Source organism: Fukomys damarensis, unplaced genomic scaffold (genome assembly GCF_012274545.1).
Source record: "Fukomys damarensis isolate Sample0158 unplaced genomic scaffold, DMR_v1.0_HiC HiC_scaffold_12, whole genome shotgun sequence".
NCBI lineage: Eukaryota > Metazoa > Chordata > Mammalia > Rodentia > Bathyergidae > Fukomys > Fukomys damarensis.
In genome coordinates, this window is record NW_022900924.1 from 5,944,852 (window position 1) to 5,962,875 (window position 18,024).

The 18,024-nt window shown below is 43.2% G+C and overlaps 1 protein-coding gene across 2 annotated transcripts in view; it reads right to left on the reverse strand.

Moving 5' to 3' along the window:
- LOC117283222 (zinc finger protein 280A-like) overlaps window positions 1-17,445 on the reverse strand; it is a 22,392-nt gene extending 4,947 nt beyond the window's left edge. Inside the window, exon 1 of one of the 2 annotated variants that reach the window (XM_033762353.1) lies at window positions 17,366-17,445. Coding sequence is in view for 1 of the 2 variants with exons in the window: in XM_033762352.1 (XP_033618243.1) it covers window positions 1,391-1,408 (18 nt within the window). In the remaining variant the exon portion in view is untranslated. Of the gene's footprint in view, window positions 1-1,390; window positions 1,467-17,365 lie in introns of those variants that run through there. The other variant, XM_033762352.1, reaches the window with a different exon arrangement.
- Window positions 17,446-18,024: the final 579 nt, after the last annotated feature.

An 18,024-nucleotide genomic window follows, 5' to 3' on the forward strand; every position in this document is an offset into this window, starting at 1 on the left:
AAAAAATAACATATACTGGGTGGCAACTTAGAATCAGTGAAAATCTGCTTTTTTCTTTTTTTTTGTTTTTTGTCTTACAACACACCTTTTTCCCCCAGCATGGAGAATCGAGCTCAGGACCTCTTGTTTGCCAGACAATCACAGCACCACTGAACTACATCTCCAGCCCTGTCCCACTAAACTCATTTCTATAGTTCATTAGTGGGATATCAGCTGCATTTTGGCAACAAGTGGTTTAACATTGACAAATTAGCCTTCCCCTATGTTTATGTAGCCAGCAAATTAAGAATATTATTTTTACTTTTTTTTTTTTTTAATCATGGCACTGGAAATTGAACCCAGGACCTTCACAGTGAGCTACATCCCCAGCCCTTTTAAAATTTAATTTTATTTTGAGTCACATTTGAGGCAAATTACCAAATTGCCCCCACAGGGCTCAAACTTGTGATCCTCCTACCTCAACCCCCAAGGGTGCTGAGATTATAGGCATGTATCACCAGACACAATTTATTTTGACTTTTTTTTTTTTTTTGAGACGGGGTCTTGCTATGTAGTTCAGGCTGACCTTGAACTCACTATGTAGCCCAAACTGGCCTCAAACTCCTGCCAATCTTCCTGCCTGAGCCTCCTAAGTACTGGGAATACAGGCGTGCGCCACTACACCTGGCTTATTTTGACCTTTTTAAAGCTTCTCTTTTTTCTTTCCCTCCTCAGTTTTTGGCATTGAACCCAGAGTCATTTTACTACCCAACTATATTCCCAGTCCTTTTTAAAATTTTTGAGACAGGGTCTTATTAAATTACCCTGGTTAGACTTGAATTTGCAATCCTCCTGTTTTAGCTTCCTGAATAGTTAGGATTATAGATGTTTACCACTAAACCCAGCCAATTGTTTCTTTTTTTGTTTTTTACACCTACGTCTTAGCCAAAAGGCTGAGAAGCACTGACTTCTACAGTTTCTAATTTGGGGAAATAAAAATACCACAGGAGTATTTTGTGACACGTGAAAAATATATAAAATTCAAAATTTCAACATCCACAATAAGTTTAGTTGGAACACAGCCATAATTATTTCTTTTCTTTTCTTTCTCATTTTTTTTGGTTTTTTTGAGACAAGATCTCACTATGTAGTTGAGACTGCCATGGAACTCACTATGTAGCCCAGGCTGGTCTCAAACTCAGCGATCCTCCTGCCTCAGCCTTCCGAGTGCTGGGATTACAAGCATGCGCCACCACGCCTGGCCAGCCATAATTATTTCTAAGTACTGCTGTCCACCACTGCTTCCTTCTGGTATGACTGAGTCCAATAGGCTAAATGGCCTGCAGTGCCAAAGTTTGCTGACCCTCGTTGTTAAGAAGAAAAACAAAGAATACCAAATTTTTTAGCTCACCAGTTCCTTATTGAACATCCAGGTGTTTCAGTGCCGCTCAATATTTCCTCCTTTGGGCCACAAGGGATATCACAGCTATAGCGTCTGTGTTTCTAGCTCCTGGAAAAATCAGTCAGGCTTCCCCTGATCTTATATCTTGCAGCTTGCTCCTCCAAATTCGTTCTGGGCCGGTGGGAGGAGCCTTAGCTTTTAAAACCCATTGTTCTCTAATCTGTAACATCTACATTGGCTCAAGTCACGTGCCTTGCACAGTTCATTCTGATAGGGTTCCTAGCTGTTGTCCGGAGTGGTACCAAAACCTTTCCGGCAAGTTCCTATTCAAAGGTCAGAAGAATGAAGTTTGGCCTCAGGGCCAGAACAGGAGCTGCCTCCAGCTTTGTCTCCCAGGTGGTGGGAGTTTCTTCCTCCTTTATCTGCCCTTCGGAGTCCAGCAGTCTTTTCTCAGGTTTATATGGGCAAACTGAAGTCCACTGCCTGTTCTCGTGAAGGGAGACCTCTCTCCTACCTTGTGAGGGTGGATTTCTCCAGCTGCTCACTACAGGTCTGCAGCTTTCTCAGAGTAGCAGCTCACACTTTTCTTGACCCATTAAGGGTGAAAAGTTACATCCTGGTGTTCCCTTCCCTTCAGCCAAACTTCTCCCTTCACCAGCACCTCCCTTAGAACCTTCTTATTTAATCTCAGGCCTTCCCTGGCTCTGCTTTCTTCCCTTGCAGTATAAACCCTGGGGGGATGGGAAGACTTTGGAGCCTCTTGAAAGGCAAGAGATATTTGTATTTCCAAATATTCTAGTGCCACCAAGTCACCAAATTAAAATTAAATTCCAGTTGAGCCAGACGTAGTGGCACAAACCTGTAATCCCAGCACTTAGGAGGCCAAGGCAGGAGGATTACTCTGAGTTCGAGGCCTACCTGGGTTACACAGGAAGTTCAGGGCCACCCTGAGCTACAAAGGGAGACCCTGCCTCAAGCAAACAAACAAACAAACAAACACATTAAATTGCAGTTTACAGATTAAAACTCTAAATCACCAGCACCTGATACAATCAAGTACTAACCCTAGCACTCTGGGAGGCTGAGGCAGGAGGATTGCTAATTTAAGCCCAGCTTGGGCAATTTAGTGATTTAGAGACTCTGTCTCAAAATTTTAAAAGGGAGCAAAGGGCTGAGAGTGTAGTTCAACGCAAATGCCCTGAATTCAATCCTCAGTGTGACAAAAGAAAAACAAGCAGAAACAAAAAAGCTTTACTGGGCAGTGCTATGGGAGGCTGAGGCCATATATATGTCTTTACTTGGTAAGCATGATAAGTTAAACCCAAGATGGTATAAGTGTATCACAGTGTCTTTAATCTCATCTGGCTGCTGGCGAAGGCCTCCCTGAGAGCATTTCAAGTAGCCAAGGGTATTTATTCCCTATAGAACAGCAGAGTGAAGTGAAATGCGAGGTTTACAAAATAGTAAGAACTACAGGTAAGAGCTGGGCGTGGTGGTGCACACCTGTCATCCCAGCACTCGAGAGGCTGAGGCAGGAGGATCGCTGTAAACTCAAAACCAGCCTGGGCTACATAGTGAGTTCCAGGTCAGTCTCAACTACAGAGGGAAACCCTGACTCATAAAAACCAAAGAAAAAAAAAAAGAACTACAGGTAGGGATCTTTTTGTTTTGTTTCATTTTGCTTTTAGACATGGCCTCACTATATATTCCAGGCTGGCCTCAAACTCAGAGTGATCCGCCTGCCTCAGCCTGCGGAGTGCTGGGATGATAGGTGGGCTCCACCACAACCAGCACAGGTAAGATCTTTGGCCTAACCTACAGACCACAAATCTCCTGAACCCTCAGGGCCTCCTATTTGGCCTTTTCTTTTCTTTTTTTTTTCTTTTCTTTTCTTTGTCTCTTTTTTTTTTTTTTGGTACCGAGGATCAAACTTGGGTCCTTGCCTTTGTGAGGCAGGCAGCCGAACCACTGAGCTAAATCCCCGGCCTGACATTTTCAACCCTTGTAAGGACCACTGTACAAGTCTCTCATTTCTGGAATAATCTTCCGCCCTCTTCTCATCTTTTCCTTCAAATTTTCTAAATTTTGTGGCCAAGGTGTTTCTCAGTGCAGCCCACCTTTCCTGACTGTGCTATGTAAAATATCTAATTTCCCCTGCCTGGAATCCCTGGGGCCCCTTGCCCTGCTGTATCCATTGTGGAGAAGGGGTGTTTTTTCACCGTTCCTGTCCTTTTCTCATAGCACAGGTACTTGCTAGTGTGATACGTTAATTGCTCGCCTCTTTGGCTGAAATATTTTGTTTGTTTATTTTGGGACATATTCTCACTGCGGAGTTCAGGCTGGCTTTCCCATGTAGCCCAGGCTGGCTGGCTGTGCATGAACTGAAGATGCTCCTGCCTCAGCCTCCCAAATGCTGGGTTTACGGGGGTGTGCCCCCATGCCTGGCATTGGCTGAGAGTTAAATCCCTTGAAGAGAGTAACTTTTTGCCTCTCATTCACTAACATATGTCAAGTACCTGGAACTTAGCAGCCATTCAAGAACACTTGTTGAGAAAAATGAAATGTATGTGGATGGATTTAGAAATAGATTCAGCCAAGTAAAAATAAAATTAAACAGAGGGAGGTCGGGGAAAGATTGGTCAATAGGTACTAAGCTTTACTAGTTAGGAGAAATAACTTTTGGTATCTACTGTACAGTGGAAGGACTATAGATAACAATAACATACTACACATTTCCAAAAAACTATAGAAAGGGTTTTTAATGTTTTCAGTACCAAGAAATGATAAATATCCTTACTCTAACTTGATCATACATGTATCACAACAGCAAATGTTATCCTATAAAGATGTGCAATTTTTACATGGCAATTAAAAGGATAATAAATAATATAAATAGAAAAAAATACATGCAAAGAATGAGCAAAATTTTATTTAAAAAAATGTTAAAGACAGATTCCACAAAGATTTTTAAGAAAGGTAGTGAATCCAGAGTGTTAAAACTAGGAAATCAACCAGATCCTTCTCATTTGCAGTCTGCTGAGGTGTGTGATGTAAGAATCCCAGGGGCCTGAACAGTAGATGAAGGGATGGTTTCTCATCTGATCTCACACTTCTGTCATTCCAGGGGCCAATAATTGGGAGAAATGTTGCCCGGCGTGATGGCGCACGCCTGTCATCCCAGCACTCGGGAGGCTGAGGCAGGAGGATCTCTGTGATTTTGAGACCAGCCTGGGCTGCATAGTGAGTTCCAGGTCGGTCTCAACTACACAGTGAGACCCTGTCTCAAAAAATCAAAAAGCAAAAAGCAAAGTAAAAAAAATGGGGAGAAATATCAATCACCAGAAGACTCGTCACCAGGCTGCTCCTCCGGCAGCAGACAGGCTTGTCTACTCTCCAAAGATGAACTTCACTCCTTCTTTCCAGAAGCAGATGACCAGTAGAAGGGTTCCAGAAATGTAAAGAGAGTCAGGGTCTGGTTTGGGTACCAAGCCAGCCCTTCCCTTCAGATACAAGGTGCTGGAAACCATGCTTTCAGGAAGTGGTAAAATCGATGGATCGCATCAGTTGTCTAGAAAAAGCTCAAGTTGCTCCTTTATCTTAATTCTTTTCTCTCAAATTTAAAAATCCAAAATTCAAACCTCATCTAGTGTAGTCTAACCAACGAATTTAGTTATCGTAACATCAGATCTGAAAAAAATTGCAACAGGAGTCATACTTTTTTTGGTAAATGAAATTTTTACCTCGCCTTGCAAATTTTATCTTCTGTTGTTTTTGTTGTTGTTGTTGTTGTTGTTGTTGTTGTTGGGTACTAGGTGCCATGGAGAACAGGTTAGTTACAATGCATCTAAAGATTATGGCGCGCGCTTGTAATCCCAGCACTCAGGAGGCTGAGGCAGGAGGATCGCTGTGAGTTTGAGACCATCCTGGGCTGGTGAGTTCCAGGTCAGTCTCAACTGCATAGTGAGACCCTGTCTCAAAAAACCAAATACATAAATAAAAAATAAAGATTATGGATTGGATGGACCATCCTCATAGTTGATTCTCCATCTGTCCTTTTGGAGTGCCTCTGCTTTCAGGAAGCTCCCACTGGAAAATGCTCTAAGTACTCTAAAGACTACCTCTGCTTTTCAAATTCTGGTGATTAGATTAAAGCTCATTTTAATAAACATTTAAATGATTGAATGCTTGGATCATTTATTAATTCAAGAAACAGAATAAGAAATACATTGAGGCTGGGCACGGTGGCACACACCTATAATCCCAGCACTTGGGAGGCTGAGGCAAGAGGATTGCTGCATGTTTGAGACCACTCTGGGCTACATAGTGAGTTCAAGGCCAATTTGGACCTCATAGTGAGACCCTGCCTTAAAAAAAAAAAAGAAAGAAGGAAGGAAAAAAAGAAATAGAGGGTCAGAAATGGGGGCAGATCAATCATAGAAGATTATTTATATCAATTAAGTATATTTTTGGAAAACCCAGAAAGCTGAGTGTTAATTTGGGAGAGGTAACCAATTGACTGGACTCAGAGTTGGAGTTGCTATGTTTTTTTGGGGGACAGCGTCATAGTTCAGACTGGCCTTAAACTCATTATATAGGCCAGGCTAGCCTCAAACTTGCAGCAATCCTCCAGGGTCAGCCTCTAAGTAGTAAGATTTATAGGTGTGTACCACCACACCTAGCTAGAATTGCTGTTTTTGAGATAGTCACAACAAAGAAGAAAGAAAGGAGAAGAGTTTGTTTTTGTTTGTTTGCTTTTTTAGAGACAAGATCTTAAATGTAGTTCAGGATGGCTTTAAACACAAGGTGATCCTCCTGCCTCAGCCTCCTAAGTACTGGGATTATAGGTGTGCACCACCACACCCAACCCAAGAAAAGGGTATGTTTACAGAATTTTTCAGACAGAGGAAAAGCTTAGAGGCAGAGCTATATTTTGTCCCGTAACAGGAAATGAAGGGAGGTAGGAGGGGCTGTAGCTGAAGGACTAACGAAGTGGGAAAAATGGGGTCAGTGTCAGGGAGGGGCACACTGCAGAGGAGGGTGAGATTTTGAGATTTATGCTAAATGAGATCTGAGGCAACAGGACCTATTTCAAATGCAGAAATGGCAATGTAATTTTAGTTTTTATCAAATTTAGGAACTCTTCTTCTATTACATCTGTAACTTTTTTTTTTCTGTTATCCCTGCTTTAGTTTGAATGTGTCCGTGAAATTTTGTGTGTTGGAAACTTCATCTTCAGTCATGCTGATTTTATTTGAAAAGATAGGCTTTCAGTGGTGATTGGATCATAAGGGTTCTGCCCTGCAGAATCGTGGAATAGATTAATCTAGCCATGAATCCATGGTCTACTATGGAAAGATAGAATTGCCTTCTTTTTCTTTTTTACAGCATCGATAAAAGCTATTTTTCCAAAAGATTTTTGTTGTTGTTGTTCTTGGTTTTCTGAGGCAGGGTCTCACTCTGTAGTTGAGACTGACCTGGAACTCACTATGTAGCCCAGGCTGGTCTTGAACTCACAGAGATCCTCCTGCCTCAGCCTCCTGAGTGCCGGGATTACAGGTGTGTGGCACCACGCCCAGCTCAAAAAGATTTTTTATGTCTAAAAACTACCTGTAAAAATTTACAGTGTAACTATATAGTTTGAGAAAGGAGTGAGACAGGAGTTAGGATTCTATTAGACAGTAATGTGTTACTGTGTGGTGGATCCAACAGATTCCAAACTCTTATGCACAGCAAGCAAAGGACTCTGAAGTGTAGGCTTGTTGGTGAAGGACGGGCAGCTAAGGTTATTGAAGGTCACACACAGGGGAATCTGTGGGGTTGACACAAAGGCACACTGTCTGTGGTGCAGATAAATCAGTGTCTTGGGCTCAAGAGCAAGATAAGAAAAAAGAGAGAAACCTTGTATATACTTTGGTCTGGGGTTATACAGACTGAACTGGGCGGGGGGGAAGTGACCAGGGCGGGATCGATTTAGGGTGTTGCTTGAGCTCAACTGGGTGGAGGGGAGGGAATTCCTCAGCCCCCAACATCGTCTCTGTCCTGTAAGACAGAGGCCTTCAAATGGAGCCAGGGAGCCCAACAGGGAGTCTGCTGAGTCACCACCCCCCAGGGATCTTACAGAAACATGTGCCCTATGTCCTGTGCCTGTCACGGATCTCCCTGCACTGTGGACAGCCGAGTTAGGTAGATACATTACAGGCAGCTAGACAGGGCTGGACGCTCCAGGGAGTCATACAGAAGACAATCGAGACACATTTACTAAGCCAGAATTCAAACCAGAGGGACTCACGTACTTCCTGAGGGATCAGTAGCAGGGAGTGATATTCTAAACAGCCATCTGAACCTCACTAGCCCATTCCCTCTCGGAAGTCCTTGGTCATTCCAGGATGCTGACTACCAGGCGCGCTTCCCCATTTGAGCCCCTTTAATCAGCAGTATTACCTAAGTGATTATACTTGTCATCTTCCTGGTTGACCCTAGTTTTGTCCCACCTTATACCCACCTTGGGATTTCCCCTTGATCAATATTACCTAAGCAACTATTCTTTTTTTGTTTGTTTGATTTTTTTTTGGTACCAGGGATCGAACTCTGGACCTTGTGTTTGTGTGAGGCAGGTGGTGGAACCGCCGAGCTAAATCCCCGGCCTGTTTGTTTGACTTTTGAGACAGGGTCTTGCTCTGTAGGTCAGGCTGGCCCCGAACTCACTGTGTAGTCCAGGACAGCCTCGAACTCGTGGCGACCCTTCTGCCTCTGGGATTGGAGTGCTGGGATTACAGGTGCGTGGCACCACTTCGGGCTCTGAGCAACTTCTAAACCCTTAAGAACACCCAGGCAAGGAGGTTTCCCGAACCCTTCCCTGCTAGTGGGTATTCTACTTTCTCGCCTTTGTATCTTTTCGATAAATGTGCTTGCACTCTACCTTCTTCTATTTGGCTTCATTCTTTGTCACCATGGGAAATGGGCCCAATGTTCTGGACATTATATATTATTAATAATTGTAATGATAACTCAAGCCAAAAAAATTTGAGCTTAGTTCTTCCACAAAATTATTAAAATTTTTATTTATTTATCTTAAATAGCGCCATGCTGGGCATGGTAGCACATGCCAGTTATCCTAGCACTTGGGAGGCTGAGACAGGAGAATTGCTACAAGTTTGAAGCCAGCCTGGTATACATAGTGAGTTCAAGGTCAGCTTGCACTACAAGGTAAGACCCTGTCTCAAAAACCCAAACAAGGCCCACACCTGTAATCCCAGCACTTGGGAGGCTGAGGCAGGAGGATCTCTGTGATTTGTGAGACCAGCCTGGGCTACAGATTGAGTTTCAGATCAGTCTCAACTACATAGTGAGACCCTGTCTCAAAAAAACCAAAACCAAAACCCAAAAAAACCCCAAAACCCAAACAAATAGGGCCAGGGATTTAGCTCAGTGGTTCTGCTGCCTACCTTGCAAGCACAAGGAACTGAGTTCGATCCCTGGTACAAAAAAACCAACCAACCAAACAAACAAAAAAACCCCAAATAAAGTAATTAATAAAATAATCATTATAATTGTCTTGTGTGTTATGTATGCATCTCATTTGTCTGCCTGTTTATTTTAATGATTTGAGTATCTGCAAAAATAAAATTAAAGTAAAAAATAAAATAATCAGTATTTAAAGAAAAAGAAACTGTAAAAGTTCCAACTCTTCGGAAGAGCTCATGTGTGTATGTTTTAAATGAATAATGATAGATATCAAAGTCTTAATGCTATTTACATTTTTTGGGTACATTTGAGAGTGATGTTCAGTAATGAGGGAAAGGGATGTAAAGAATTATATGTTCTGCACATGCACCAACCCCCATGATGGATGTAAACATTATGCACTGCAAACACAGACTAATAAAAATTCAAAGTAAAAAAGAAATCACTAAACAGTAAGGGAGAAATGTTTATATTTTATAGGAAATACCCCCCCTTTTTTTGTAGAACACTGGAAATTGTTCTTTCCAGTGTTGGATCATACAGAAAATTTTCAGATGTCAATTTAAAAGTGTTTGAGGACTGTAGCTTACAAAAAAAATTTATGAGCAAGGTAGGGTGGTGTTATTTGGTAGCCCCTTCTAAAGATGTCTCACTAATGAAATGTTACAGATTTCGGGGTGCTCACCTCCATTTGGGAGTTGTATTCTAGGTTCTTATCATTTCCAGCAAAGCACTGAATGAAACAAGCCAAAAGAAGTGGCGATGTTTATTTGAAAAAGTGAAAGTGAAGAGCGAAGGAGAAACCAGCCTTGCAGAGTGAGCTTGGGTTGAATAAAAGAAGAAAAAGCAAGATAAAAGTACACCCTGGGCGACACAGGGTGGGCTATTGTGAAAAAGCCACGTTAGCAAGCTCTTCTCCACATCTGTCCAAATCTCAAGGAAACCCAGGAGAACTTCTGCGTATGAATCCTGAGAGGTGGGGCTGGGCCCCCACCCCTCAGGCAGATATCAGGTCTAGGCCACCTATTGAAAACCTGTTCACATTCTCATGAGAAGGCCTTGTGCACAGATTTGCAAATTGTTCTGAGCATGTGTTCCATGATCTTGTGATTGACAAGACGCATCTACTACCTCAGCCAGTTTTGCCACATTCGAATCTGTCTCAGTGGCTCATGACTCAGCACTCAGGAGGCTGAAGCAGGAGGATCTCTGTGAGTTCAAGTCCAGCCTGAACTACATGTGAGACACCCCCCGATCTCGAAAAACAAAAACAAAATAATAAAAACTTGTCACATCTGGATCCTGGTCGGGGAACCAAAGATGTCAAGTCTGGGGGATGAGCACCACTGCTCTGCGGTCCAAGCAACCCATCAGGATTGTAAACTCAGCCACAATAAGGAATTAGAGGGATAAAATTTAACAAAAGGAAAACACTTAATTTGTAAAGAGAGGGCCGGGGATTTAGCTCAGCGGTTCGGTGGCCTGCCTTGCAAGTGCAAGGACCCGTCGGGGAACCAAAGATGTCAAGTCTGGGGGATGAGCACCACTGCTCTGCGGTCCAAGCAACCCATCAGGATTGTAAACTCAGCCACAATAAGGAATTAGAGGGATAAAATTTAACAAAAGGAAAACACTTAATTTGTAAAGAGAGGGCCGGGGATTTAGCTCAGCGGTTCGGTGGCCTGCCTTGCAAGTGCAAGGACCCGAGTTCAATCCCCGGTACCACAAAAAAACAGCTACCCTGATAAGAAAGTACCAGGGTAGGAGTCTCCAGAAAGATGGAGGGCCTGTGGGCCCTCTGTTCCCAGTTGCTTTTATAGGGGTGTCAGAGGCCCTCTCCACCCAGAACTTGACATAACTAGGCCGGCTTCCAGGCATCCATGCCTAACATCATTTCTTCCGGTGGTCTACGTGTGGCTTCTTTCTGTTCGTTTACTGTCCCTTAACCTACCTCTTTTTTATTTTTATTTTTCTTTTTTTGAGACAGGGTCTCACTATGTAGTTGAGACTGACCTGGAACTCACTACGTAGCCCAGGCTGGTCCTGAACCCTTGACCTATCTCTTAAGGCCTTACCTTTGGGGTGGACAGCTAGTTGGTGAGAATGCTTTATTCGTGGTTAGTAAGGGCACATGTGGCCATCTATTGTACTCTATAATGATCCTACAGTGAATAATTTAGTGATTATAGAGTGAATACAATTTGCTATGTATAAGTGGATAGTGTGAGTACTTACTGCTTTAAAGTTAGTTAGCTCCCACCCCCTTTGTTTTTTCCTATATTTTATCGGAGGTGGGTATGGGTTATCTGTGTACTTGGCTTTCTCTCTATGTCTTGCCTATCAGCTCTTTTTCTGGTCTCTTGGCTCAGGTTCCAAGGCCATTTGACGTCTTTATCTAGTTTTTCTCTCCTTTTCTACCTCCAGCCTTGACAGGCTCCCCAGGGGAATCTCTCCAGTAAAGTTTGTCTTTCACTCCTTTTCCTTTTAGTCAGAATTAGCTAGAAGGCCTAACGAAGTCTCTATTTCATTTATTTTCTTGTCTGTAGACCCCTGACCATAAAAATTTAGGAGAAAAGAAGGGAAAAAAATGAGCACTACAGGGTAGATCTGTGTTTCTAAAGTGTATTCCAAAATTAGTTCCACCTGGGACGCTTAAACCTATGGATTCCAGGGCTTTGTGTTTCCCTGGGGAACTCCAAGGACCAAGGAGAGACCCGCAGCCTTTGGTTCAATCTTTGCCCTGTCTGATTCTTAGGTATGAGCACTTTAGGAAGATCTTGTCTCTGAATGATGGAGATATCCACTTGCCCATTTCTTCCAGGGACGCCTCACAGCAGGTTGAGGGCCAGTAATTTATTTTAATTCCTTGATTTCACATCCGCACTGAGTAGCTGCTCTAGAACAACTACCGCCAGGGTGTGGAGCTCAAGCTGGGAGTTGTCCATTTCTCAGTTTCCATGGCCCTTTCTCTCCTTTGCAGAGGCGTCTGGAAGCCTTGCTCTTTTGAGAGAAGTTTGGATGTGTGAGCAAAACCCAGAGATCTGAATTCACACTTCTTGATCCCTGCAGCACTTTTGAATCACCGGGATCATACTTTCGCTTCAACTCACTCAAGCAATTACCTGTGGTTCTCAGGAAGCTGCAGATCCCAGCTCATGACTAGGATGAATTACCAACAGCTTCCCTGGGGACACCAGCGCTGCTTGGTCATGGACCGAACCTTAGCAATAAAGGCAAGGGAATTTTTATATTCTGGCCTTACCCGCCCTCAGTGAAATCAGTATTTCCAGGATGGGGACCCACTGCTCCTTGTGGTTCTAGCCCCTGCTCAGCATTTACTAACTGAGGCACTCCCCACCTGTCCCTACTACGGGTGAGACCTTGCTCCTGAGAATTCACATGTTGAAACCCTAACCCTCAGTAGCTCAGAATGTAACCATACTCAGCGATAAGACCTTTAAAGAGAAGTACAGTTAAAATGAGGTCATTTTGGGTGGGCCCTCATCCAATAGAACTGTCCCCTTAGCAGCAAAAGAAATTTGGACACGTAAGGACACAGGAGGGCAAATATGTAAAGGAAAGACTGTCTTCAAGTCAAAGGAGAGAGGGCTTGTGATAAACAAAACCTACAAATACCTTGGGCTTTGGACTTTTAGCCTCCAGACTACTGAGAAAATAAATTTCTGCGGTGTAAGCTACCCATTTGTAGCAATCTGTGACGGCGGCCCCAGCAAACCACTGTACACAGTCTCCGAAATGAGAGGCTCACATCTGGGATAGGTAGGATATGTGCAGATGATAACTCCTAGGTAACTTGTGGCCGAATCAAATGCCCTCAGGAGGATTTCTATTATACCCGTGCACCCTGATTTTCTAGGAAAGAGCTTTCTTCCCTTCTGAATTATTTCCTAGAGATTATTTCTTGTGTGTACCTCCCCACCCCAGGTCTCTTTCTGGTTCCAATTCCCTTGATTCCTCTCCTAGGCTATGAAAAATAGGACCCAAAGGACAGAAAAGGCTTAATTTTCATAGTACCCTTGAGGTGAGAAAAAAAAAAAATCTGTGTCCTATCTCTGTATTGCAGCTAAGAAAGAGAAAAAATAATAAACTTTTGCTCTGTATTAGAATGGCCTGAAAGCTAATTGCCTGCTGTACAAAAACTTTTATCTGAGGAGGGTGGAAGTTAAACTGGTGTGTAGATGCTGTGCAGGTCTAATGGGGGGAAGATGGGGAGCTTATTACTTACCCAAGGTAGTTTCCATCATGAAGAACAAGATGCTTTCTGTAATTGGGTTAAAAGATGACACCTTTAATGTCAATAACTTTGGGTCTGCAGCCAAAGTCAGAGTGGGCTAAGAAGGGGTCATATATTATCCCTAAATACCCTCATTTCCAGGAGCCTTTGTAATACAAGCTAAAGCACATGAGCTCCCCGAAGCCGGAGAGAGGTGTGGTCAGCCTGTCTTCAACAAAGCTGAAGGCTGGGCGGTCCCAGATCTGCCTCAGACTAGCCAAGATAGGAATACAACTGGTTAGCAGGCCAGGATCAGGAAAACTGTTTCCTTCCCACCTACCCTGGGTGTTCCATGGCCAGAGGAACCATACAATATGGTCAAGTAGACGCTCTTTGACCTCGATGTCGTGTGTGGGATCCATAGCTGTGATGGTGAGGGTACAAGAGAACCAGGCCAACTCCCTAGCAATAAGGCTGGATGTGATAGGTCCCTCACAGTCTAAGAACTCTGTACCAAGGAAGAAATCAGGCCTGCTGTGTCCTCACATTGAAGACCCAAACTACATGAAAAATTGGACCCAACTTGTTGGCATGACTCTGAAGGCACACACATGCCCAAGGCCGATAATCAAGGAGGCCAACCTATGTTCCTTCCTCCATCTTCAGGGGAAATCATGGCTTTTGCTGTGGTCGCACAAACTTTTCCTCTTCCTCTCTCACTGGGAGAACTTTTGATTTCTCCCTGCTTGTGCTCTCACCTCTGCTAAAAACCTAGAGTAAGAAATCACGAAGGAAATGATCTCCTTCCTTAAATGTAAAACTAGGGTAGAGAAAAATCACAGTTTTCTAGGATATTCTCAGGGAACTAATTATAGTGGTGCATGTTTAAAAAATACAAGCATGTCAAGAAACTTGCCTAAAATTGAATAGTAAACATCATCAAGAATTTGAATCTAGGTAATGAGGCCATAGATCCTGAGTCTTAACCTCTCCTGCGCTTCTTTCTTTAAAAGAAAATCTCAAGTGCCTACTGTTTGGCAGACATGAAAAGATGTGAGGCACAGAGATAACTGATAACTAGTTCTGTGGATTGTTGTGACTGGTGAATTGAATAGTGCACACAAAAGGATTTATGCTCCATCCTCCCAATGTTCCCGGCTTCCTACAATTCACACCCTTGTATAGTGCCCTCTCACAATTTCCAACACTAGGTCACACAAGACATTCTGTTGTCCCTCCCCGCCCCTATCTTTTTGGTCCTGGGGATCAGACTCCCAACCTTCTGCTTGCCAGGCAGGTGTGGGCACCACCGAGCTAAACACCCAGCCCCCATTCTACTCTCTTGAATGGCCTGCTCTGATGGAAACCAACCACCCGCTGCCACGTCACAAGAGACTCAAGTATCTCTAGGAGAGAGTCACGTGATGAGAATTGAGGCCATCTGTCAACAGCAAGGGACTGAGCCAGCTACTGACAGCCGAGTGAGAAAATTGTCTTAGAAAGGATTCTCCAGCCCTCAGGTGTTTGGATGAGCAATTCATTCTGAATGTAAACTCATTGAGATTCTAAGTTAAAATCGCTTAGGGGCTGAGGATTTAGCTCAGTGGGTGCCATGCCTGCCTGGCAAGTGCAAGGTCCTGAGTTCATCCCTGGTGGTGGGTGTTGTAAGGATCCACTTAGCCAAGCCTAAAACTGTGAAATAATAATTTATTGTTGTTCTAAGGCTTTAAGTTTTGGGATAATTTGTTATGTGGTGATAACTAATATAGTACGGAATCACTGTTAATACCATCAGTGCTTCGTTGTAGAAATAGCAATAGTACCTTATTGTAGAAAACAAATTCAGTGTATTAAATTTTACTGTGTGTGTGTATATGTGTGAGCACATGTGTGTGTGTGTGTGTTTTACTGAGGATTAAACCCAGGGCCTTCAATCTGAGCTACATACATTTCAGAACTTTGTTTATTTATTTAGTTAGTTAAGTTAGTTGTTTTTGTTCCTGGGGATCGAACTCAGGGCCTTGTGCTTGTGAGGCATATTTTTATTTTGAGACAGGGCCTTGATAAATTGTCCAGGCTGGATTTGAATTTGCAATCCTCTTGCCTCAGCCTCCCACAGTGTTGAGATTACAGGCATACACCACCATGCCCACAAATTCTATGCTTTTTCCTCCCTGATGTTAGGCTAGTTATCAAGCTAGCTAAGTCACCATAGATTTTAATGATCTGATAAAAACATGCATTTGCTTCCAAGGACTGCTATAACAAAATATCATACACTCGGTGCTTTACGCAACAGAAATATATGTTGTCAAAATTCTAAAGATTACAAGTCCATATCAAGGTGATTGTATGGTTGGTTTCTTCCAAGAAGAAGAAATTCTCTTTTTAAGCCAATTTAGCTTTGAGACAGCAATCTTTCTGCTTTGTTCACATGTGATATTTCTTCTGTGCATATCTGTGCTCTAATTTTCTCTTCTTGTAAGAATATCAGTTATATTGGATTAGAGCCTACCAATTTTGATATAGAGCACCAAGTAATTAAAATAACCAAAACAATTCAAACAAGAGAAATATCATTCCAACCTGGTAGATATCCAAAACGGGAGTACACGTTCTTTAAAATAAAAGAATGAATTTTATTGAGAGAAAGATAGCTTCTGTCTAGAAAGAGACCAGAAAGTGTATTGCCTACCCACTCACTTTTCAAAAGTGTTTTATTAAGCAAAGCCGTGCGGTGAGGCAGGTACAAGGTGGGACAATACTAGAGTCAACTATTAAGATTAAAAGTATTGGACTGGGGATTTGGCTCAGTGGTTCCGCCACCTGCCTCGCAAGCACAAGGGCCCGAGTTTGATCCCTGGCACAAAAAACCAAAAAAACCCAAAACCCCAAAAGATTAAAATTACCATCACTTAGGTAATATTGGTCCAACGAGAAATCATGAGGTGGGGCAAAACCATGATCAACCAACAAGATTGCAACAATAATCAATTAAGACTGCACTTAGGTAATACTGATTAAATGAGGATCAAATGGGGGAGCTGGTCACATAGCAAGTGTGTACGGACTGAACAAGGACCCTGGAAGGAATGGGTTAGGGAGATTTTAGCCTCCTGTAAGGTGATCGGTGTGTATTTAGAGTATCAGTCACTGCTATTCATCTCTAGGGGAAGTATGTAAGGGTAGTACTTTCTCCTTTTTTATAATGCTGACCTTCAATGAATGTGTCTCACTTGTCTTTCCTACTGACCCCTCTAGGGCTAGCCCTGTCTAACTGCCTACAAAATATCTAATTAACTTAGCTCTCTACGATAATTTGGCCCTAATATACCTCATTTTAACTTTATTGCTGCTAGGCTTTACCTAGAACGTCAAATTCTAAGGGCACTTGGACTTAGGGTTCCACCATCTGAATTTCGAGGGGACACAATTTACCTCATAACACATCATCACCAGTATTTTATAATCTTGATTGTCTCGAGAGACACACAGGAAATTACTGAAGACTGGGGAGACTCGGGGAGTGATCTTGGTAACTATACCGGGTCCTGGCCCCTTACTGTCTGGCTCTCTTATTCTTTCTGTCTGCTTCCAGACCGCTACTACGTGAAAAGTGTTCCTCCACCCCCCACGCCCTTCTGAGATGGTTGTTTTTGAGGCAAAAGACTTATTGGTACATTTTAGGTATACATAATAACAGTCAGCATAGGGAATTTGTACCTGTATATGATAAATCTTGCCCAATCCTGGATTTTCTTAAAGCATGAAATGCCCACATCTGCAAACCACACCCTGAGTGCTTAAACTGAAGATCACTGAAGCCTAGAAAGTGTGGCTTCTCAAACCAAACCAACAAAACCAAACTAAAGAAACCACACATTGTTCAGAGGGGCAGAGCAAGCAGCAGGGGGCAGGATGGATCCCTGGCCTCTGAGAAGGCCAGAGAGAAGACATTGCAGAGAGTGGGTACACTCTTCCTCCCTCCTTCCCTCCCTTCCTTCCTCTTTCTCTTTTCTTTTTTGAGATAAGGTCTTGCTATGTAGTCCAGGTTGGATTTGAACTCACTATGTGGTCCAGGCTGTCATCTCAGGAGATCCTTCTGCTTCAGCCTCCTGAGTGCTAAGATTATCGGATTGTGCTGTCACACCCAGCTTGGGCTCCAATTTTGATTACAGGCAGATGCATCCATACCAGGCCCTTTGCTGGCCTATGATTCAGTGATCCAGGAGACATTAAGATAGGAGATTAAGGGACAGCAAAGTGTCCAGGGAAGTAGAACTGACCTGTTAATTACAGGATCCTGGACACATACGCAGAGCAGTACCCAGAGCGCCGCAGGTGGACTTCTTGTAAGAACTCCAGCAGGTTTTCAACAGGATTGCCTGTATCTGACCTCAGCCTGAGGCGTAGGATCCCAGCAACACCACTCAGGACCCACGTGTACAAGTTCTCCTGGGTTTCCTTGAGATTTGCACAACATAAAAGGATATAGATGCTATTTTCATGGTAGCCCACTCTGCTTGCTCCAGAGTGTCCTTTTATTGTTTTTTTTCTCCTTTTACTTGGTCTAAGCTTCCTCTGCATAGCCAGTTTCTCCCTCACACTTCACTTTTACTTTCACTTTGACCCTGTTAAATAAAAACAGCTGATAAAGGAGTTGAGAGAGTTTAAAAACAAAACAAAACAAAACAAAAAAACCCAGCTGAAAACCAGGACCAGATCAGGACCAAAACAAGGCTTTATTATGGATAGGATCTGCCAGGCTGTCTCTGAACAAAGGAGAGGGATCAACATGGCAGAACAGGGAGCTTCTTTTATAGGAGTGGGGTGGGGTTAGCCCGAGCTGGGGTGGAGTTGAGTGAGGTACTATTAAGAGACTGGAGGAGCCTGTGACATCACTGGAGGGGTTTGTGACATCACTAGCTGCTAGGAGGTAACAAGT